This window comes from Acanthopagrus latus, chromosome 22 (assembly GCF_904848185.1).
Source record: "Acanthopagrus latus isolate v.2019 chromosome 22, fAcaLat1.1, whole genome shotgun sequence".
Classification (NCBI taxonomy): Eukaryota; Metazoa; Chordata; class Actinopteri; order Spariformes; family Sparidae; genus Acanthopagrus; species Acanthopagrus latus.
Window position 1 is genome coordinate 11,234,132 of NC_051060.1, and position 23,981 is coordinate 11,258,112.

At 39.5% G+C, this 23,981-nt stretch overlaps 1 protein-coding gene across 7 annotated transcripts in view; it reads right to left on the minus strand.

The window, feature by feature from the left end:
- Positions 1-791: 791 nt before the first annotated feature.
- Positions 792-23,981, minus strand: part of LOC119012128 (disks large-associated protein 2) — a 108,889-nt gene continuing 85,699 nt past the window's right edge. For 6 of the 7 annotated variants that reach the window (XM_037085628.1, XM_037085627.1, XM_037085626.1 and 3 more), the window contains 6 exons: positions 20,900-21,258; positions 18,206-18,291; positions 17,710-18,116; positions 16,968-17,059; positions 14,547-14,699; positions 792-11,745 (listed from right to left, as the gene is read on the minus strand). In XM_037085628.1, the coding sequence (XP_036941523.1) occupies positions 11,530-11,745; positions 14,547-14,699; positions 16,968-17,059; positions 17,710-18,116; positions 18,206-18,291; positions 20,900-21,258 (1,313 nt within the window). In that variant the 3' untranslated portion in view covers positions 792-11,529. The remainder of the gene's footprint in view (positions 11,746-14,546; positions 14,700-16,967; positions 17,060-17,709; positions 18,117-18,205; positions 18,292-20,899; positions 21,259-23,981) is intronic. The other variant, XR_005072371.1, reaches the window with a different exon arrangement.

Here is a 23,981-nt window from a genome sequence, read left to right on the forward strand (position 1 = left end):
ATCAGAAAGCTGCCCCAACATTACTTCTCTGGCCCGTTTCAAACATCAATAAAGTTCTGGCCCTAAATAAAAGCCAAATTTGTCCAGTTCCTTCTCATTAAGTGATACAGCAATCCACTCAATGGTCGAATATCAATACTGATATACCACATACGAGTTTCTATATCACAGTCATGGTTACCTTTTACAGTCACAAACTTTTATATCAGTCTGCATTTTTTTGTAGCGACATTTCTTATGCAGGTGTTCAAAATGGTCTGAAATAAAACAAATCTACCTGCATTTTTTATTATTATTATTATTATTTGTTTACAAAACTTAAAATGAAGCAATGCCTTCTGGGAATCTCGAGACTGAATCGAGTAGACCGTCTGCGTGGTTGTTAGAAGTTGGAAGTTGACTGAGATTAAGCTAGCAAAAAAAATAAAAAATGAATGGAGGCATGAAGCGACACAAGGGGGGAGCGGAGAAGAAGAAAGAGAAATCTCAGAGAGCACTGTTGGCTGGCGGTGAAAAATGCTGCAAACTGACTGAGTTGTTTTTAAAATCAAGTGCAGCCTCAGCTAGCGCCAGCGCTAATACTGCTAGCACTGATGTTAGCGACACCGCTGAGCCAGCACACCAGGGAGAGAGACGGGACAGAGAGGAATATGAGCCACAGGAGGATGAAGAGGTAGACATGGAAAACTGTGTGACGGTAAGACACGTTTTTATTATGGAGCGGCTGGCTCTGATGATTTATTGAATTGTTTTTATGCACTGCGGTTGTGCATTGTTGTGGTGCACTTGTTTATTGCATGGGAGTTCATGTTCACCATCACTGGGGCTATCAGCAGTGCGTGTTCTTTACCTGCTCAAAAGTGATTTGAAGACACAAATCAAAAACGCTCTCTCACGACCGTGCAGTTTTCTCCAAAAAGTTTAATTTGCATAATTATTTACAACAGATGGTTGATAGCAGTATTTGATAGAAGAGGGCAAAAATATACCGAACCACATTGATAAAGCAGGAACAAATAATAAAATGATAGAAACCGTTGAAACCATTTCAAAACCTTGCATTTAGAAAAAGAAAGTTTACAGATCATCTGTAGATAAATCTAGAAATGAAATATTCAGCGAAAATTAATCTTACAAACACAAACTGAGCTGTAGGATGCTGTAATACTGAGCAGCAATGAAACACTAAATAATACATTCATTTTTCACTATCCTGCATGCTATCTGAAGATCTTATAAAATAATGTTGACAAAGTAATGTTAAACAACAAAAACATGGTCAAGAGCGGAAAATAGTTCCATTTAAATTAGGCATATATTATATATTTATATATGTATATTTCTGTACAAATACTGAATATTTGGCATTATATTTATCCTCATTATTGATATATCTAACAATTCAAAATAGTTTTAAGCTAACCACAAACCTCTTTTATGCTATCAAATTTTTCTCATGTCACATTCAAAAACCATTAAGAGGCCTTCTGTTATTTCTACCCACAGCCACAACACAAGACATTTCTCCACCAAAGGCAAATAAAAATTGTGACTGCTCTCTCCCCTCATAAAACACGCAAACAGAAACAACAGCACAGATAAAGAAACATCTTCTTTTTTTTTTCCCTCCCACTTACGCAGCACGCAAATGTGGACATCAGACCCTCCCCCGCGGTGTGTATTCAGGTTGAATCGGGGGCGATGTAGACTAATTCACACTGAGGTCCCAACTAAAACAGCACACGGAGTCGACCTAAAAAAATATGATACGACTTGGAAATCAAGCATGAGAAAACACGTGAAAGCATCTGAACATGATCGACGCAAAATGTTCACCTGTTTAAAGGGATAATTTGACATTTTGGAAAACATGCTTGGCTACCTTGAAGAGATGAAAAGATTGATACCACCATCGTCACTGTGCGCGGAAAATCATTTGACTTGGCAAAAAAATGGGGGACAAGCCTGCAAAGTCCACCTTCCCATGTCCCTTAAACTCCCTAATTATTGTGTTCTGTCTTGTTTGTTTGTTCCATACCCAAAAAAACTGTAAAAATGACTCTGTTTCTTAACTTTGGACTAGCTATTTCCTGTTTTCAGTTTTCTGGCTAAGCTAAGCTAACTGTCGCTTGGCTTTAGCTTTGAATTTCGAGGCAGGTGCGGCCGGTTCTGGAGAAAGATAGTCGACTGTCATGTCTCATTCCCATGGTCATCAAATACTGATGCTTTGGGTCAGTATTAAGCCCTAAATTCTAACCCAAACATTCGGTATTTGACGACGTGGGAATGGTACTCAACAATCAACTATCTTTCGCCAGAACCACCTGCCGCACCTCTGATAGACGGTGGAAACAGCGAGTCACTGTGTCTGCCCAAAAAGTAGAATTTCCTTGTAAAACCACAACAACCACATCAAGATAAAGACTCCTACAGGTTGAGTCCTAAAACCCAGAAGCAATTTAGCATTTTTGCTCTTCTGGTTCCCTCGACAGAAAGTTAACAGGTTTTCTTAAATAGGTTTTTGGTCAGCTGCATGAAATAAGGTCCGTACTCTTGGATTAAATGGCATTTACGTATTAAAAAAAGGTTGGGGTTGCTAACAAGTGACTAAACGCGACTACAGGAGTTGCCTGGGATATTAAACTCCATCAAGCTGAACATAAAGAGTCTTACAAGTTGTAGATTGAGCAATTTACAGTGAAGCGTGTATAGTACAGCACAGTAAGATGTTTAGCTGCGGTGACATCACCAGTAACACAATTTTAGCTTTTCACCTCTGGTGATTTATTTTACGCCTCAGAAAGAGTGGTGTTCATCTGTGAAGATTATCTTGCTAAACAAAACGTGAGAAAACCACAAAATTCTGTTCACCCCAGAGTTTAATTTCTGCAATAATGCAAAATCCAATTTTTAAAAATCCCATTGGCTTTTTGTCAAGAGACCCAGGGCGACGCTAACTTCCAGGTTTGCCTACAATAGTACATCAATCTGCAGCACTCTATAATAAGTGAATTAGTGAGTTTTAGAGGATCATTTAGGAGGATTATGTTACTTGTGGACAGAGCCAGGCAAACTGTTTCCCTGTCGGTAAGATGCTAAAGCCGAGACATGTTAGTTTAGCCATAAAGCCTGGTAACAGGAAACAGGAAGTTTCTTGGCTTTGTGAGCTTTAGAGTTATTTTTTGACAATATTTGTTAGCTTTAAATGAGTCAAGCTAGCTGTTTTTCAACCGGTGTTCGTCCTTTCTGCTAAACTAAGCCAGTTGGGTGCTGGTTCACATTTCTCGAGCTTGGGAAAACACTACTCGAGTCAGTTCGGTGATTTATGAAGATGTTGTTACATGTGGACGTAGCAAGATAGCTATTTTCCCTGTCAGTTAAATTCTTAAACAAAGAGTTAGCTTAGCCATAGAGCCCTGACAAGAAAATGCTTGTTTGTTGGCCAACATTACCACCAGTGAAACCACAGATTTTCACCGTGACACACAAATAAGTTATATTATACTATTATATATTATATCCTTTTAATATATAGGCATTGCCGGCCAGGTTTGATGTTTCCCCTTTTCCAGTCTTTAAGCTAGCTAGTTAACTGCTAGCTGTAATGTTAGCTGAGTGGTATGAATCAACCTAATCGACTCTTGCAAAGAAAACAAACATGCACGTTTCCAAAAGTGTCAAACCACCTGAACAGCACTGTAACATCCTGCAGATTTAGGTTCGTCGGAGGTCTAAAAGATCAGGATGAAAAAGCCAAACCATCTAAATTAGGCTTATTGCTTGGGGAGCAGACACACTCTCGTGCAGCCCAGTATTAATGCAAGCGTGACATCAGATACAGTCCACAATTTACCACTCGACTGCTGTTTGTCTCGAGACAACTGATCAAAGGTCACATAGTTTATGAGAAGAGAGAGCAAGCAGTTAGAAAGACATCTTTGCAGTGCAACTGTATCAGAAACAAGGAGAAAAGCTTTTTCCGTGAAAACTTTAATGGAGCCTCAGTTGAAAAAGACTGTAAAGATATCCTCGAGATGAGGAAAACTCAGGGCTCTGTCTTGAGGATATATCACGACGCTGCTGTTGTTGCGTGTATTTATGCGTGTGTGCGTTTGATGCTTTTGGTGTGTGCTGATTGTCAGAATAAACAAAGAAAAAAAAGAAAAGTACCAGGAGAGAAGTTGATTGATTCAGCACCTATACAGACTTCTCTGAGGTTTATCTTCAAGACGGCTATTAAACGATGAAAAAAAAAAAAAAGGTGCTGCGATCTGTGATGTATAAAGCAGAAAACACACGTCTGGAGTAGTGACATAAACAGGGGGGAAAACCCTGGCAAATGAACTTATCACATCTGCGTGTGTGGGTAGTACTGTAAGTTTGCCGACGTTTTCTTTACAACAATTTTTTTTTTCTTTCCTTTTTTTTTTCATCAGCATAAAGTAAAACCTAACTGAGAGGTCATGGATAAACTGTGTAGAATCGAGTGCTGGGTGACAACGTCAGCACGTGTTTTTGCTCCTGTAGTGTAAAGCACAATGGACGGCGTGCTCTCAGTGCACCGTAAAATGACAGGCGATCTGCACTGGATCCCGCAAGCTCTGCCGCCCCACAGAAGTACTGCTGCATAGTACACAGGCATGACAAAGTGTTCCTGTGGAGGTCACAACTACTCCTAATACACCATGTTTCGCTAAAAACACTTAACTGTGAGGTAAATAGCTGTAGGTGAGAGCCTGCCTGCAGTTGTATGAAAACACTATTGCACTTTTTGGCTGGTCAAGTTTTGTCAGTCTCCAGATTTCTGCCGATGTCGACGCCGAAAAAGGCAAAAAAAAATAAAAAAGATTGTTACAATATCACAGCGAGGAGGAGAAATAGATAAAGACCTTTTTTTTTTTTTTTTTTTTGACGATTTGCTGAAATGGATGTGACATGCAGATGCGCGTTACACCGTCATATCCACTCACAGAAATCCAGATTATTATTTTTTTCTTAAAAGTTCCCTTTGTTTCGATGTCAAAACGTAAATTAAATTCTAAACACGTAACCGCTTCGTGGTGAATCGTAGCAGAACATCTGTGTGGTCGGAAAACCAAAGAGAGGAAAACAAATGTTAGCAGATCCTCCTTGGATATCCTCTAGACTGTATTGTGCTGAAGGTTATTACAGTAGGACGTTTGGATAAGTCAAATATACATTTTTAAATTCTGCAGTGTGACCCAGCCCAGTTTCCAGCCCTTGGTAATGGTATTACGGACAAACCTGCACTTTTAAGAGGTGTTGCAGTCCTTTTCATGTAACTGTATCTTGACCCCAAAACATTCACTCACAGAGTCCTATGAGAATCAAACTGTAAGGCACCTGAGGATTTGTCATGTACATAATTGCCAAACTCGTAAGCCCCTCGTAGCATCGTGGGTGAAAAAATGAGACACAGACAGACGCAAAAAAAAAAAGAAAAGAAAAGAAGAAAAAGAAGTATTTAGCATTTTATCAGAGATGCTGATGAGGAGTAATCTTCAAACATACAACAACAGGATAATGGTACCATGATTATAGAATAGCCCCGCCATGATACCACAAAAACACATTTGCTTAGTATCTGTAATTCTGTCGGCATATGTGTTTAACGTCACACGTCACTCGCAGCAGCTGAGGACATCTTTGTGTCTGTTATCAGGTGATTGGTGCAAAAAAAACAAAACAGCTGAAGTGACATCATTTTTTGTTCAAGCCGGTGAGGTTGTGAGTCTGGTTCCTGTTACTCCCTTTCCTGTCCCTCTCCAACTTTAGTTACACTTCGATGGTGGCACAATTTACTTTTTCTGCGCTAAAGCCAACCTCTTCACCTCCTGCCCACTACATGTTTTTACTTATGGTTGGAAAAGAGATCCAAGAGACCTTCAGTGGAAAATACGTGGTTGAAACTACAAAAAGGCAAAAAAGCTCTTTTTGAAGGAAAGCCCAGAATTGATGACGACGCGGATTATTAAGCACTACACATGATGGAATCACAGTATGCAGTCTGTAGGAAGTAGACTCGATTTGCATGACTTTCAGTCAGGTGGAAGAGCTGCTGGATTGTTAAAGTAGCCCCATCAACTGTTTTCATTACTCAGAGAGGTTGTTGTTAGTCCCTCTGAGGGCAAAATTTAGGTAGGGAGGAACCAGATAAAGAAATGAGGATTTTAACATTTCAAAGCAGACAGTATTCAAATGAGTGAAGACGCTGATATTTTGTTCTAATGACTATCCCAACATTTAGATAATGTATACCAATTTTTTTTAATGCTTGTTTTTAATGTTAATATTAAAACATGTTTTGCAGGATTAGATTTAATAATCCTCTCACTTTCTTTAACACTGTAAGATATCTTTCACCATATTTTAGGTGTTAGAATCTCTGGAGGAATAATCACCCCGAGGTCCCATCAGATTCTGTTCTGACCCGGAGACGTTTGCAAGATTACTTGGATTAAAAAGCTGATTAACTTCACTCCTGTTTATCAACCTGACTGCAGCAGCGACGGCTGACTGGAGCTGGAGGGGAAATGTGCTTGTGATGTCTTCAAGTTTAATGCATGTGAAGACTCGTGTTCGCCAATTTCCCTATGTCTGAAGTAGCGACCTTTACTTTGAGTGAACTTGTGGATTTCTCAAGGTCTGAATATTTTTGGGAACATTCGGGATTATGTTACAAGTAACAAGCACACAACTCGACAAACATACAGCAGACATATAGTCATCATTTAATGCAGAATTCCTACATATTATATCTTAAAAGGGGACTGTTGGGCCTTGGTGGAGGTATACACTCTACTGAGTGTCCTTCTGGTTATAAATAAACTTATTTTTTATCTGTCATACATAAATACTGCTTCTCTTTAAATTTCTATAGTTATACACATTTATAATTTTTCATTAAATAAATAATAATTCTAGTTGGAGGTATATAATAATATTTCTCGTGTGAAAGAGCAGGTTGGATTTCCCTGGTTCGTTTGGTTCTTTTCTTTTCAGAGCCACAGGCTATAGATGCTGACGGTCGGAAAACTCAGATTGGATCTAGGATCAATAAGTCAGCCAGACTAGACTAACACATTCACCTTAACAACCCCTCTGCCCCTGCACTCTCTCTGCTAATAGGGATGCATTTTGATCATGCTAACAAGGAGGATGGCATTTTCTCTCAAATCGCCTAATGTTGGTAGATAAATCTCATGTTGTAGAAAAAGTACAGAATGTTTTAGACAGATGTCGTGGAGAATAGATGAAGACCATAGCAAGTGCCACTATACCAACTCCGTCATCTCTACAGGAAATTGCCACGGGAAGAGTGTTCTATTCTTGTTGACCAACATTGAAAGGACAGAAATAGACCGAATAGAAAACATTTGCAGGAAATGAATCGTCAGCCTCTTCTTGCAAGCGAGTGTGAAGGAGAGGGCTAAATGCTCAGAGACTTCCTGTCTGAGGGACGTAATTTATTGAAATCAGCAACAATGTGTGAGAAGAGTCTTTGGAATACAATTTGAAATGCGTGTTTCAAAGCTGGAGGTACAGCCCCTTAATGAAAGAAAATGGTGGACTTAAAAGTAAGTTCTCATCTTGTCAATTTCTGTAACGACACAACACACTCGACGTTTGCAGGCAAATTATTCTTCAGTCCTTATGCTGCAGCATGCTACCTACACAATGTAGGGACATACAACTAAAACTTGCCAGGTACTGAGGCTTTTGTTGGACATTGCCAATAATTTGACGAGTTGAGAATGAGACTCAAAAAGAAGATGGAATATGTCTTGTTAGTATATAAATCGGTGCATATAAATCTAACATCCACGGAAAATTGGTGAGTTTAAAGTCTTCGTATAGAACTCTCTGTATCACAAAATATAGTTCATAGTTTATATACTGCACGAGGACCTTCACAGAGCCAATTCAGGCTGTATTTGAATTGTGAACGACAAGTAATTATATCATTTCTTGGGACCGGCATGGATTGATCCAAGAAAAACTCCAGATTTCTACATGAATTGAAATGAGAGAATATCCAATTAAACCGGTTAAATAAATCAGAGTTAAATAAACCAAAAAAAGTAAAGGTTTGGGAGTGAATTGTCGTCTGTCTAATTCAGTTGGATTTTCCAGCACCTGCTCATGTGTGTGTGTGTGTTTTTTTTGTTTTGTTTTGTTTTTTTGCATCGTTAGGGGCTCTACATTCATGAGTGGTTTGGTTAAGGCCGTCTGGTAAGGTAAGGGTTTCAGATTTAGCACTGATGTACACGTCACAAAGGAAAATGCTTCAGCTTCAGGTCAAGCCTCAACCTCGAGCAAAATAAAACCCCTCCTGACAAGTACGACTCACTGCCTCGCGCAAGTATTTACAGCACACAGACTGATCTCTCTCCCCCTACTGAGCATCATTCTGATTACAATAAAATGGAAAACATTACACACTGTACTGCAGCATAAATCTAGTGGCCCTATATCAACACTTGTTTTTGTCAGCTTGGGTTTTTGGCAAATGAGGATGAGTGGGCGTGTGCTGCAAAATGTCGGGGAAAGACTGTCTATGTGGTATAAAATATGGACAGGTTTGTTTAGCTAGCTGTAGCGCTGTATGCCCTTGGCTCAGGGTGGGCATATTAGATTTTTACTTCAAGGTCAGTGGAATGTCGAAGCCTGTAATCTCTCCCGTCTGATAAATAAATAGTCCCTGACCTCTTTGCATGTTAAAAAGGAAGTGAAACCACAAAACCTTCTCCTCATTTACATCACTGAGGGCAAGAGCATTGCAAAGATGATCTTTTCTAAAGTCACAATCTACCACAAGTCATCGGAGAGACAGCGGGCACCATATTAATAAATCTCTGTTTAAAAAGTCCTTGAGTGTGTGTGTGTGCGTGCACATAGGACTGGGTAAAGGACAACAGTTTAGAGTAAAAAGCAGCACCATTTACTATAGTAACTGAATATTGTTAAAGTGTCATTTGCACCTGTCTTTCCTAGACTACATGAGCAGATCAAAAATAACAACACAAGTGTTTTTTCTTTATGCCCCACTGGGAACAAAAGGTTGGATGCAGTGTGTTATGAGATATGGTCTCTGTCCCTTTATAAGCAAGACAAATGCACTGTCAAATCAACCCACAACTGTTTCAACTATAAATACTAAATGTAATACTGTAGATTGTGATGTTGGTCATGTGATAGATACTGTAAGTATAATTAAAAGTGTTAGAATCACAATATTGTAGTTACCAGAGGCCTGAACGCCGTCAGAAAGAAATGAAAAACAAAACAAACACAAGGTGCAGTTTATATGACCTGTAGAGTAACATGAAATTCTGTAGTAAATTTCCCATTTCTGTCCTTGCAATTCAACTGCAACAATATCACATGAGCTTCATAAACTACATTTCCCTTGGAAATACAAACATGAATATTATAAGGTGCAAAATGCATTGTCTGATACAGTCACCTCTTCCAAGCTGCGCAAAACTGTCTTTTTTGTTAATAATTCATATTTGTTCTGCAATGGAAATGCATCCAGCAGCAAATAACGTACATAGCTTAAAAAATGTCTAGTCCTAAAGAGGGGATGTAATGTCATGAGTGAAAGAGGGTAAATGCCGAAATGATCGTCGATGATTACGAGACTTCTTCAGAACTCATTCAGCAACACTGGTCAACAGCTGCAGCATTCCTGCCTAAAGATAGATAGATGATACTTAGCTAGAGAGAGAATAAAGAGGACAGTTGTGCAGCATCCCATACATGCTGTCAAACATTTGAAACACCTCTGAATTTTTAACCACAAATTGGCAGGAAATAAAGCCATTGATCAACTAACGGTTAGTACTGTATATTTCTGCAAACTGTGGAAATGTTAAATTTGTACTTTTTATAACTATCATATTAAATTTAGATTACATGTATATAAGCTGACATTCGTTATCAGGAAAATGGTGATGACATGGCAGCTTGGTGAGACAGCTGCAGAGCTCAAGACAGCTGTTTGAATCCACTTCAACAGGAAGTGTTTTTAAGGAGTAGTTGACTTTTTGGGGCAACAAGACTGGAAATGTTTAATGAAACATCCGGACATTTTGCAGCCCTCTTCAGAGTCAACAAAACCAGGGGTTTCAAGCCAAAACCTAACCAGACCTCTACCATAGTGTTGTCACAACATAAAATTTGGAAAAAAAACCAAACCAAACAAAACAAAACATAAAGTTCCTTCGTATCTTTGTGATAGGATATGATAAGTTAGGCACAAACTCTACTTATAACGTCTGGTTGGACTTTCAAAATAAAGCTTGCTGAAAAACATTTCACATAATAGACATGACATGTGACTTTTGGACTGTAATCTACGTTGTCAAACAATCGTGGTTTGGTTAGGTTTAGGCCCCACTACTAATTGGTTAGCTTCATAAAAATATGCTGCTCTGTTTTTAAAATAACATTCAGATCACATCACTTATGTAACTTACGTTCTGTAATGTAAAACAAATCAATGCTGACACTTCACAATACCCAGTCTCTTGGGGAGAAGTCCTACTAAGATCCACCCAGCCATCCCAGAGTAGTAACAGGCCAAATTTAATATAGAAAAAGTACAAGTTGAACATATCTGTCGTTTGCAAAAAAACACCTAATGGCAACATGTATTCTAGCGATTGGGTTGAGTGACATATTAATTTTAAAAGGCTTCATCACCTCACTGAGACAGTGGGGAACATCAGTCTCTGCTGCCGTTGTTCCTTCACACAGGGTGCTTCAGCCCAGGACCATTGTTGCTGGTGAGAAACTCTAGAAAAGTTGCACTTTGTGTTTCCCTTTGAATGTGGAAGGTATACCATTAACCTAACTCACAGCGGGGCGATGCCAACAATGGAGAAGATGGAGGGGGTTTACCAGTGATTGCTATAACCAAGTTATCACTAACATGAATTAATGCAGGTAAAAAAAAAATAAATAAAAGTAAAATGCTGATTTCGGGTTACAGCAGCTCATTCTCGTGGTGCAGAACCTCTGGCAAAGAGTCCCTCATGGGTTTAAAGCTACACTAGGCAACTTTACATGTTAGTGGCTCATGTTTGCCAATCCAGCTGGCCTGTGTTCAGGTTTAATACCAAAAAGTCAAGAAGATGTAACGCTGGTGTGTCCAGTTTCTCAGTGTCGGGCTTCATTTTAAATGTTTTAATTATTACTTTATGTGGGCATTGAGTGTCCAAACCTGACTCAGTTGACTCACCTGACTCCTCACTCAGGGAAGCTGAGGTGCTCTTCCCTATGGCAGTGCCACGTTGTCATTTAGGCTGATTAAAAAAGGATGCATTTTTGATCGACATCTTGCCTAGTGTAGCTTCAGTAGGGACAGCCCAGAGAATGGCAACAGATGATGAAACAGCGGTCTAGCAGTGACCGGAGATGACAGTGGGAGGAGGCTGGATGTGACGCCACGAGCTGGTGTTGGGTGGAGGTGCACAAGAGGAGCTGAGGATGAATCCGTGGACCTCAAAGCCGTGTCTGGGCTTCAGGGATATAGATCTCGATGCTGTCTGCCCTCTCTGTGGCTGAGTTCTGTCTGAAAGAAGCTGCCCGTTTGGCAGCCATGAGGCGTCTGCGAGCTTCCTGCCGCTGGCGGTCCTGAAGGTCCAGAGAGCGCTCTCGCATTATACCGCCACGTCCCCTGGCTGGCCGCTTTGGCAGAGGTGGTGGCCACTTCCGCTCCTTTGGGATACAGAATGACATGAGTAAAGAAAGTAAACAATTTTACATCTTATTAAGCGCAACTTGCAGCTCTGTAGCACATAGGTTCTATATGTTTGAGGGTCAAGTGCTTGTGAGTGCGTCTGAAGGTGTTTTGTTTGTGCTTTTGTGGCGATCACCCCACTGATGCCCACGTTTGGAAAAAAACGCAGCAAATGTGCCCTCTTGGATGCCCTTTGGTAGATAAAACATGACAAAGAACCCTCTAGGGAGCCTTTCCAGTTCACTATAAACACTTTTTGCAACCAGGTTTCCCACCACCAACAGCTGGTGCCACTTTTTGGTCTGTCCCTCATACATCCAAGTCTGCCACGGAAGCTGATGAGGTAAAACACTAAACATATTGTCTTAGGACTGTTTTCAATCCAGTCTTTTTCAAAAAGGATTAGCAAATGATCACATTCTTTTATTTCAATGTTTTATACAGTGTTCAAATGTTTTTTGAATTGGGTTCTCTAATTACAAGACAATTTATTCAGCTCAGTACAAAAACTAATAATTAAGGATTATGAGGGGAAAAGGTAATATTAACCAGGAGATGAAACACTGCTGAGGGGCTTAATTTTATAAGGAAATCAGGCCAGAAATGACAAATGTTGAATCAGTGCAGATAAAATTAAAGGCTAATATGAGTTTCATTTACTACGGATTGCACAGTTTGACTAAATTCGGCTCTAAGTCTTCAATATAAGGACTCTTGATATATTTGGTACATGTGTGTATCATAAACAGACCCAAGCCACCTTTCCTGGATTTTGGTATCACAGCTTGCTTTGCCACAGTCCACTTGAGCACAGCAATGGCTTAAAGAGATTTCCATCAGAAGCCACATTATAAGAATTCATGTTGTTTTCATAATTGCAATATGAATAAAATCTGCCTCTGGACACACGAGAGAAACGTCTACTATCAGTTACGTAGCCAGAACATTACCCTTGTAAAAGGCCTGATCAAGACAGTAAAATCTCACCCATGTGACCTACAAATTTAGACAGTCGGATATACCATAACTTTTAAGGCAAGGCAAGCTTTTTCTAATGGCATGGCAAGCTGGCGTTTGTTTCAAACTGCGCCCAACACAGAGCATCTGTGTCACTGTTAGTGCTCAGCTTCATGGTGCCTGCAATGTGCCGATTAACTGCTGGAGGTAAATAACTCCTTTACAACTTCTACTGTAGCATGAAGATAATTCTCAGCGTGCCCTGAAGGATCTTGTCATCCTCCAAAAACACATTACCGTCTAAATGTGTTTCTTACAAATGTGGCTCCTTCATCCACAAGCGCCCCTCTTGCAAATGTGCTTTAATTTCAGACATTGGGCATTCTGTCCTTTGTTTGTCTGGATTCTGCCAAGATCTGAAAAGAATTCTGAATATTCCTGCATTTTATCTAAAATCATGCATACTTTGAAATCAAGTTTGAGACTTAAAAAGTTACTGAACTTTCCTAAATAACTGCCTCACATTGTTTCAAATCTGTCTTCAGTCTAGTTACAGTCTATAATCACTTTAATATTTGCTTTATTTTTTTTAGGTTGCTAACTATCAGCTATTAACTATTAACTTATTTCTGCAGAAGCCAAGAAAGGACATACTTGCAATTGTTTTGTCAATGTTGTTATCTCAAGCTCGCAAATTAATTATTTCATAAGATAACCATATAATCAAGTTGTTATTTTGAGAAAACAAAAGGTAATTTCCTCATTGTACTTATAAACTTGTAAAATGTATCGAAGGCCAGGAGTACCAATTATTGACCAACACATTAGACTGTATTTCCAATCTTATTATACCATTCAAACGACCGCCAATGTGGGGAGTTGCTTCTCCACTTTGCTTTGCCAATAAGAATTATTTCTGTTACGCGTGTTTTAAGATGACCACTCAAAGCAAGATTATCTCTCACAGTTACCAATAATTTAATTATTCTCGTATAAAACCACTAGGGAAAACATTCTCAAACCAAGATTATAAAAAGTTAATATCGTTTGTCGTAAACCCACCTCACAGAGTAGTGTGTGTATGTAATGGTACACTCTTGTGAATGTTTTTTTTTCTTGTGATAAATGATCTTGTTATCCAGAGAGGTGGTCCTTTTTGTTTTCTCAAGAAAACAAGATAAATTAGGACAAAGGAAAACTAGGTTTGTTGTCTCGAGGTAACAGCATTAAAAAATAATTGCAAGCACAACTGTTCTTGGATCCTGTAAATTTCAGCAGATGTGGCATTATTCCACAGACACTGGTTCCTGAGGCATTGCTGAACACACAACATCCTGCTTTGATTCAGTTCTGCATCTTCCTGTCAAGCTTAAATCAGTGTTCTATGTACAAACTAGAAAGTCACACATTATATTCACATCAGTAAAAGAAGTTTTGCATTCAAATGCTATATACTATCACTCTAAATACATCCCTGTTCATTCACTGTTTTTCATCCTTTAGTTACTGCAGACTGAAAGCAGGAAGTGAATCAGAGAATAAGAACATGTATCAGTGAGATAAAACAAGTCCCAAATGTCTGCAGACACGGCTGATGATTTTAACAGGGAAATATTTTTAGGGGATGCTCCTAAGCTGTCTAAACTGATGTTGCCTCAAAACATCATCCCTGCAGTGTCATGATAAGAAAGATTAACTTCCTGCTGGTAGCGAGCTTGAAAAAGAAAGCAAATGTTGTCACTGCAGTGTTCCTCTAAAGCTGAGCAAGTTCATCTGGAGCCCATTAGGACTAATTATCATGAGTGTCAGCTACCAGTTTTACCTTCTTCTCTGGGCTCTCCACCAGCTGCCACTGGTTGCTCTTGATCTGCTGCAGCTCATCAAACTTGGCAGTGACGTCATCGATGGAAAGCTGCAAGAGGTCCCAGAATCCAGCCAGGTCCTGAGATGTGGGTCTGGGCATGGCACTGGGGTCCTGAAGAGACACATGAGTACAAATTTAGTGGGTTTCTAAAGTGAAGTTAAATGAAATGATTCCCTGTCTTTGATACAGTATGTACCAGATTACTGACCACTAATGACTACTTGAATGCTAACAAACTTTAATAAATAACCTGTTGTTCTGAGCCAGCGTTTTACCATCAATAACATTTTGTATATTACTCATATTTCATTGTACATATATCATCATTGTTACATATTTTAATATTTTCATCTATTCTCTATCCATCTATTTTCTATTTTTTTTTTTTTTTTTTTAAGTTATACATTAGCATGAACCCTGATAACAGGTCAGTTAAAGCAGTATGTTAATATAGTGGTTCTCAATTAGACCACAGACCATCTGATACGCAATAGCAATACGTTTGCTGTAAGATGTTTTACTACAGAAAGTGATTGAAAGTCTGACCAAAGCAGTCATACATTCTGTTATTGCGTCATGACTGGAACCATAGTGAAAATTAAAAAAAAAACAAACCCTTTTATTATTGGAGACCCCTCAAGGACCCGAGTGTCCATGGACCGCACTTTGTCAGTCACTGTTTTAGTGGTTGTACTATTGGAACAACAAGGTGGGGACCAGTGATTCCATTTGTAACAAACACATCTTGAATGTAGCGGCCATGTTGTCCATATTACAACAGGAAATGTTATAAACATAACAAAAACACTTCCCAACATGAAGTGGGACCATCCTTGGATGATGGTTGTCATAGTCACCTTAACATTTGAACCTCACCAGTCCTACCACTGTGTGGCAGTGCAGCACCAACAGTGGTTCATAACCTCTACTGACTCCTTCTGGGAGCATCCCTCAACTTCAAATAAGTCTGTCAGTACAGTGCACACTATCCACAGGACATACCTACTACATAATACACCCTTGAAATGGTTAGGTTTAGGTATCCAAACTTCTTGGATAGGATTAGGAAAAGATTGCAAAGGGAAATGTTGTTTACTCTGTGAGACCAAGCTGGACTCTTCTCTTTAACTCATTTCAGTTGCATCTTTTTTTAAGAGCAGAGTTGTCCCATTGCGTGCTGTGGCCGCAGCGATTAATGGTTATCAAAAATGTTATTCAACAGAAGTCATCATTACCTTTAAATGTCACAATTGATATGACCTTGTTATTCCAAACCACAACGTGTGTGTGGATTACTGTCCTCACCGGTGATATTGTAGGGGAAAAAAACAAATCACTTTTTTCTTTTTGAAGTTTTGGAAAAATATCACTACTTTTTGAAATCTAAATAACAAACATCTGGTGTGTATTGCTGCAAAGCAACTCATACAGCCAAACAGCCAGATGCATCCATATGCACATGACAGCAGACAGCAAACATACAAGTGTCATCTCAGACCAAGAAAAAAGGTCAGTAAGGTCAAACTTTATATAGACACGTCATGCAGTTCCTCCTCCATCCAGCAGGTAAACAGAGTCGTTTTCTCATTCAGACACGTCTGAAAGCTCAGGGCAATCTAAGACTTGTCACTACCAATGTTAGACTTAATTCATCATCCCATTATCTACGGGGAGAGAGGGAGAGAATGCGGCCCAGTACCATCCAAAAGAGAGCAACACACCGAGTTAAGACACACACACAGATGCAGGAAAAAAGAAATAACACAAGGCAGTGAGAGAGCGGGCATATTTCAACCCCCCCACACGGTTTTGCATTTCATTATAAAAATTAGTTGCGCTTTACTAAGGTGCGATTAAGTGCCTGGCTGTCTCGCTCTACTAGAACTGGAGAAACATTCCCACTCATGACACTATCATCCTCTAATATATGCTGACTCTGTGGATAGTTAGAAAAGGTATGAGTTTCGAGTCGACGTGACATGAGGGCTAAACAATGAGACAGTGTGGCAGTCCATTATTCAAACTCTGAGATCCCATTCAAATTGCTGCCGCTCTGCATTAATGGATAGCCTCAACACGGTGCTGCTTCCTATTGGAATTCCCCTTCCGTTTACAGCAGGGTCAATAAAGGCAGGGGGACTGCTTCACTATTGATCTCTGTGGTCTATTTCTGGAAGGCACACAAGTGCAGCGTCAGGCTGAGCACCTTCTCAGAGCCTGGAGAAAGCAGAGCCTATCAACAAGTTTACCTGCTGATCTGTTGTGCTTTTCTATGTCATGGAAATAACAATGACATGAAAATAATAATAATAAATAATACAATAACATAACATAACAATATAACAATAACGTTCTTCTTTGTAAATACATACTACTCACCAGATTCTGCTGACAGAGCCAGTAAAACTGCTGGAACTTTTGAGACATTAGTAGTTGGGCACTTCCCACTGCACTCCGGATTTTTCCTAGGACTGATAGACACACACACACACACACACACACACACACACACACACACACACACACACACACACAGATTCCAGTTTCATCGCAGACCTTTTTCAATCATTCATTCACAAGGATCCAAGCTGCTCACAAAACACCTTTAATGACCAACACCTTGCTATTGTTGTTGTTGTTGCCGGGACTTTGCTGGTCAGGTTTGCCAATGCAAAGCCAAGATGTTGTGTTTCCTGCGACACCAGATGTGAATGTTTTATTAGTGGGTGGGAGGGGAATAGTTCACACTGTTAAGTTTGTGCAACTGTGACCATAGCCTAATCATATAACTGTTCACTTTGTTTATAGTGTTATACATACTGAAAGATTTGAGCTGCCACCATTAGTCAATTAATCAAGTAGTTGACTGTCGGAAAATTAGTTGGTGAATATTAATATTTTCAAGCACAAACATTTTCTGGTTTCATCTTCTTAAATGTTAGAATCTGCTGCTTTTTCTTTGTCATGTATAAGAGTCACTGGTTGGTCAAAAGAATCACTTTTTTTTTCTCTGAAAAGATTAATAAATTAATCATTAAGCACATATCATGAAAGCATTGACCTCATTCAACAAAAGCAGCACCTGGTATGAAAAGAAAGTAGTTTCCCTCTGGACACTCACTCTCCTCTGACAGGTCATGCTCCTCTGCTTCTCTCTCCATCTCTTTGCACCATCCCTCAAGCCGCTTGGTTTCATTGTGAAGGAGCTGCATGAACCAGCTGCCGTCCCTGCGGATGGGGGACACACGGCCAGTTTCCGCGCTCTCCAGACTGGGTTCAACCAGCCAGGGTTCGGGCTGAGGGCTGGAAGGCCCGCTGGAAGGCCGGTAGTCCTCCCTGTAGCTGAACAGACCCTGTGTGCGCACCGTACGGATGGCGCCATACTGCGTGGGGGTGCTGGGCTCAGAGTGGCGACCAAAGGCACCGCCAAACTGCAAGCCCTTGTCCTCCATGGAGGGAAAGCCCTCCAATTCCATGTCTGCTTGTACCGCAGTGGTTACACTGTTTGACCGCTTGAATCTCCCATGCCTGAAATGCATAGAGACAATGTTTAGTGCAACTCTAAATGAACTCAACTTCGACTATGGACACTGTTTTGCTCTGTCTGAGCCACATACCGTTTATGATCCTCCACCTGGATTCCTATTGAATGGAACTGAGGAAGGCCTTTACTTTCAGTCTCAGAGTCTGTAACAGTTTCCACCTGATAAATTCAGATGAAACAACACTTGTTATGAAAAACTGAAATGTACAGACAATCTAGTGTACCGAAAAGGACCGCCTGACATTCAGAAATGTCTTAGTTATTACAGAAGATTCAAGTTTCCAGTTTTGTCACTCAAATACTCTGCTATATAATTGTAGGATTTGTCAGTTTGATTGAAAAAATCAGCACTTTATTTATAGACCCACATTCCAATATGGTTTCAAATCTACAAAATAATTATTTTACACAAGGGATTGACCGATTATCTGCCTGGCTGATTATTAGGGCAGATATTCTGCATTGTTCCTATATATGAGCTGATAACCAACAAAATAAATTAGTTTAAAAATGCACTACTTTGGCTTAGATGTAGCATCCTTTCCATGTCTATACTCACAATTCAATTCAATACTGAATAGTCAGAATCCGCAAAGTAAATTGACAAAAGTTATCAAATAATAAACCTCAAAATTTTGATGAATTACAGTATTTGAGTATATTGGTTTGAGATATCCGTAATTGGTCTCCTTGTTTCCTGACAATTTACATTGATATTGGCACAATATTGCCTGATCCCAATTGTACACATTTAATCCTGTAGTACTGCCTCTAAAACCTTGTCTAAAACATTGGTGTCCAAAACAAGAACAGATGGCAAGGCTGACAGTCAGGAATGGATTGTCATTTCTCCTCCATCCTTCATGCTAAGTAGATTGTGAAAGTCTTTTAGCAACTGTACGAAACAAACAGTTAAACATGTACAAGTGCAGTGTGGGTTCCTGTCAATGAAGCTGAGAAAGTTCAATCTTATCCAAGATTTTTGGAATTAAGGACACTGACAATAAAGTGCTGGTGACGAATCATAAACTCTGGGTCACGATTGGCATTGTGTCCAGTCTAAATAGCTGCATTCAAAGGAGGAGTATCACTTGTTTTGGACACCACACTCAGCATCGCCCTAGAGGAGGCGTCTGTCAGCAACATGCAGGGACAACACGGCCCACACATACAGCCTCCTCCAACGCTGGCAATAACAACTGAGGACTTTTGCCTCCAGGAGATGAAGCAGCTACCTAAGCTGGTCAGACAGTTAGCACGCAAAGCTGAATCATTTCTTGCGGTATTTCCTCTTGTTCGGGTATGGTCTATCACATGATCAGGCCGATGCTATCAGCTTGCTCAATAAGAACTTAGCAGGTTATTTACCCACATCAAAAACTAATACAGAGCGAAGGAGAGAGAACCTCGATGTCCTCTTCATTACTGCTGCTTTTGAACAGGCCCTGTCCATGTAACTGTACAGCCTGACACGTTTAAAGGTCAACAAGACTCGAAAACCTTGTAGAGTTCCTCACACAGAATGGGACATTTGTAATACCGAAAAATAATAAGATTAACAAATTTGCATGTGTAGTTTTAAGACTGCGTTGAGTTGTGGACCGTTGTGGCAGAAACCACCTAAAGTACATAAAATATATGCCTGCTGAGAGTGCATGTCTTTTTTTTTTTATAAGTAGGTCTAGATGCTTAATAAATACTGTGAAAATACCAAAACCCAAAGAAAAATGCACGCAGGCTGTACTCATAAACTGCCTTTAACCAACTGTCAGACCTTTTGTAACGTGATGTCACAATTCCCGGCGTCAGCAATAGAGCTCAACAGTGAGGTTCCAGAAGTGAAAATGCCATTCATATTCTGAATAGAGGATTTTGATTGTTGGCCGGTATTATCTGTAAACATTTCCATGATAACAGCGAGCTCCACCAATCAGAGACGTCACTGTTTACATTTGCAGTGGTTTATGGGATGAGTAGTTCTTTTACGCTTAAGATAATTGTGTACACAGTCTTGTACCTTTGCTTTTGTTTCTGTTTTCCAAAATTTTGTTTGCTCCAAGTTCTTGTAGTATATCGGCTTGGTTCCAAGATTAAAACTCTTTATATAAGGATTTTATGAAATGTCAATAGAGTGAATGAACGGGAAATTAACTTCCAGAAGCGGAGCCGTTAAAAAGGTGGTCGGTGAGTGTTGAGCTCTAAAGAGTGGCGAGGTAATGAGCCCTAAAACCCTGAAATCAGTCATTTGCATGTCTTTTTGACTTTAGTTGCAAATTATTTTCTCTAACTTTATAACCTGTAGATTGCTGAATTTATAGAAAGGCTTTTTAGCTTTTTACAATAGTCAATTTAATTTACACTTGTTGTCCATGAAAAGATAATCTTGCTGAATAAAATGTAAATATCCTATGTAAATGTCATTTTTTTAAAACATTAAAGCTAGTACTGGTAAATGACTTTCAGTATTTTTGTCATATTTGCTGAACCCGTCGTTCAGCAGCTAACCTTGTAGCACAAAGCACACAGCCCCTGAGTATGGAGGTATAGATCTGAAAATGAGCATAATATGGGACCTTTCAAAGTGATTTTGCTCAGGACCCTGAAAGATGGTTTTACTGTGACTAAATTTTGCAGAACAGCTCTCATAAATATTTAAACTCTGAATATCAGAATGAGTAATGAGGAATTATCATTTTAGCAAGGACTAGATAGAAGAAGATAGATGCAATTGGTGTAATAAAGATGAGGTCTGGGCAGTGAGTGTTACCTGTATCCCGATAGAGGAACGTGGGGTTTTGAGGTACTCCTCGGCCTTTGACACCAACACTGCTTTGTCGCACGTCTGGACGGAGGTGTGGCTGCCCAAAGACGCATGCCTCTTGCCTGCTGCTGACTCCATGGCCATGGTGACCGCCTTAGTGCTGTCCAGGCTGTCCATGGAGCTGTAGATTGGACGGCCAAGGCTATCCGTGGTCCACAGACCGCCCCGTGGATGCCTGCCCTCCTGGTAGGCATCTTGGGTGGACTCTGTACTGCTCTGGGCTGTCACAGAGATAAGAGGCTTGGTGGTGGTGCGCGGGGGCACAGGAGGTGGAGTCTTCTTGTAACTGGGAGGATATGATACCGCTGGATAGCACAAGCAGGATGAGAGGACGAGGACAAGGCAAAACAAGGGTAGAGGATAAAATAAAACATGAGAATGACAAATGTGGCCAAAAGCTGACAAGGGCCAAGTGCTGTAGTTCACCTGTATCACACAGTGTGTGATCAAAGAGCGTCATAGCATGATGGGAGATTAGGCATCAGGGCACTTTAAGCGAGGGAAATATAAGTATGGTGATAAGCAACAGCAGCTCTGTAATATGTCTGTGTTTATTGAGAAAGTATGATGAAGGATTACAGGAAAGATTTGCTCTTTCAAGTGCAAATGAGAATCTGATGGTAATCCATCCAGATGGACCTCACAGCCGAGTTGGAAATGTACCAACTTTACTTGCTGGAAAGCTTTTGTTTTTATCAAACCAATGACAAAACACAGACTTAGTCACTCAGCATGTCATTTTCAAAAGTATTTAATGTTTCAGGTCCTTTTACTGGTTTTGATAATAATATTCTTGTAAATGAAGACGTGAATAAGTCTGAGGCACATTTCTTTAACATTACCTTTAATTGATGTCTTTGTTATTAGGTGAACAAAGTTACTATGACCTGACCTGACTATGAGATGGATCTATCGTGCTTTAAAAACCTTTTTAATCATGGGAGGAACTATGAGTGAAGTTTATCAATGATATAATTTCACTGAATTCAAAACTCAGGAAGCTTGGCACTTGCAAACGTTGAGCCTTATTTTTTTAACTTGACTGAATGAATCCTGTTTTATCCTATACATCTTGTCTTTTAAACTGGATCGATGACTACATTTTGTATATTTCTGCTTTCAAGAGATTACAATACAGATGCAAGTAAGTTTGCTCTGTTAATTTACAGAAAATATCATCCATTTCCATCATCCACATTCACAAGTTTGTTTCAAATGTAACCTTGAGAAAACCTGATGATGATGACACAACTATAATAGCACTGACAGTATGAGCATTCCCTAACAGTGTTTCTGATCTCATTTAGTCATTTACTTGTGATGCCTCCTATTCAATTCTCAATTATTATTCATATACATTTATATAGTTAAATGTTCAGCACACTGAACACATCATGAGAATTTTGTGCTTTGCCGACTTGAACACGTGCTGTATTCGAGCGTAAACAGGTGCAGGCAGAGCCGCACACACAAACATAAACCACTTTGGAGAACAGGTAATTAAGTGCAATAAAAAAAAAAATAAGGAACCACAGGGAACTGCGTTAAGCTAAATCCAGTCACAGCCTTGACTTCCTTCCAACTTGAAGGGGCTGCAGCTCTGCAAGACACAGTGGGTGGATACCAAAATGAAAAGAGCACAGTGACTCAGGCAGTACGCGACTCCACAGTCTATTTTCACACATTCCAGCCATTTGACTTCCATTCAGAACTGAAAATGTTATAGATTGCTCGGTAGCAGAGGCAAACAGAGTGACATAAACCTCCGCATTCTACAGTATCCGTCTTTTCTGTGTGGTTAACTTCACACGTTCAAGTCAATTCATACATTTCTGGACTTTTGTCATAATTTTTACAACCATCAAGATGTTAAAATAATGGTCTATTTTCAAGTCCATGTCTTTTCTAAAACATGGTCACTGTGAATTGTTTGTTTACATCGTGCCTGTGTACATTGTGTCTTTGTTGTCCAGAATGTAACAAATAAATGCATCTTATCTTTTAAGAAGAAAATCATAAATCTGTAAATTCAGTTATGTTATAATTATGTTCAACTCTTACTTCCTCATAATCTTTTCAAATACATGTGAAGAATATGTTATACTTGCTTTCTCCTAGAAGCCGACTCTAATTACAGACTACAGGATTACAGATCAATCCTGGTCCTAAGGTTAAAATGATGAGATGATAAGAACATCCACAGCACTAAATATTCATACCTATATTTTCTGTACTAGTGGTATGGCTGAGAGGCTCTTGTCAGGAGTCAAATTGAAAGTGATGTGTTGGGTTTCTGGATTTTATATTTTATCATCATTATCCATATTTTTCATTGTATTTTATCAACCCCTTTTAAATTACCTCCAACTTTTATGTGTAGTATTTCAAAATCGTATTTTCACCATTATTCTCACTGTTTGCAGGTTCAATGATCGATATTTTGTTTTTTGTTTTTTTTGTTTTGTTTTTTTGTTTTCTTAAATATTGTGCAACCAGTCATTCCAGAAATGTGGCTGTTTCAAAACTGCAAGTCTGATAGGAAATGTCATAGGGTGGGAATGTGCACTAACCAACAGACAAACAAACAGTCCCATAACCTCCTTTGCTGAAGTAGTAAATGTGACTGTACTTCCTCAGTGGGCTCATATTAAAGACTCTGAATTAGCATCTCACCAGACTATAAGTTGAGTCAGCACTGCAGAGGTCTCCTGCAGTTCATTTACACACTTTAGGCTTGCTTAAATGAATTGACATTTGGAAACACTTTTGTCGTCTTACAGTCGGCTACATTTACATGCTGGGCATAATTACACAATTATTTGCTCGGGTTAATGTTGTTTAGAGAAGAGATCTAATTTGCTGACTCCTCCTGGGCTGTCATATTAACACACACTATGTTTCTGAGAGAATTGCCCTTCTCATTTAGAAAAAAAGAAAAATCACGTTTGTCTTGCAATAGCATTGACTGGACACCAGATGTCCTCCTAGAGGCTGCACATTGTCATCTTAGAGATCTAGTGGATTTTAT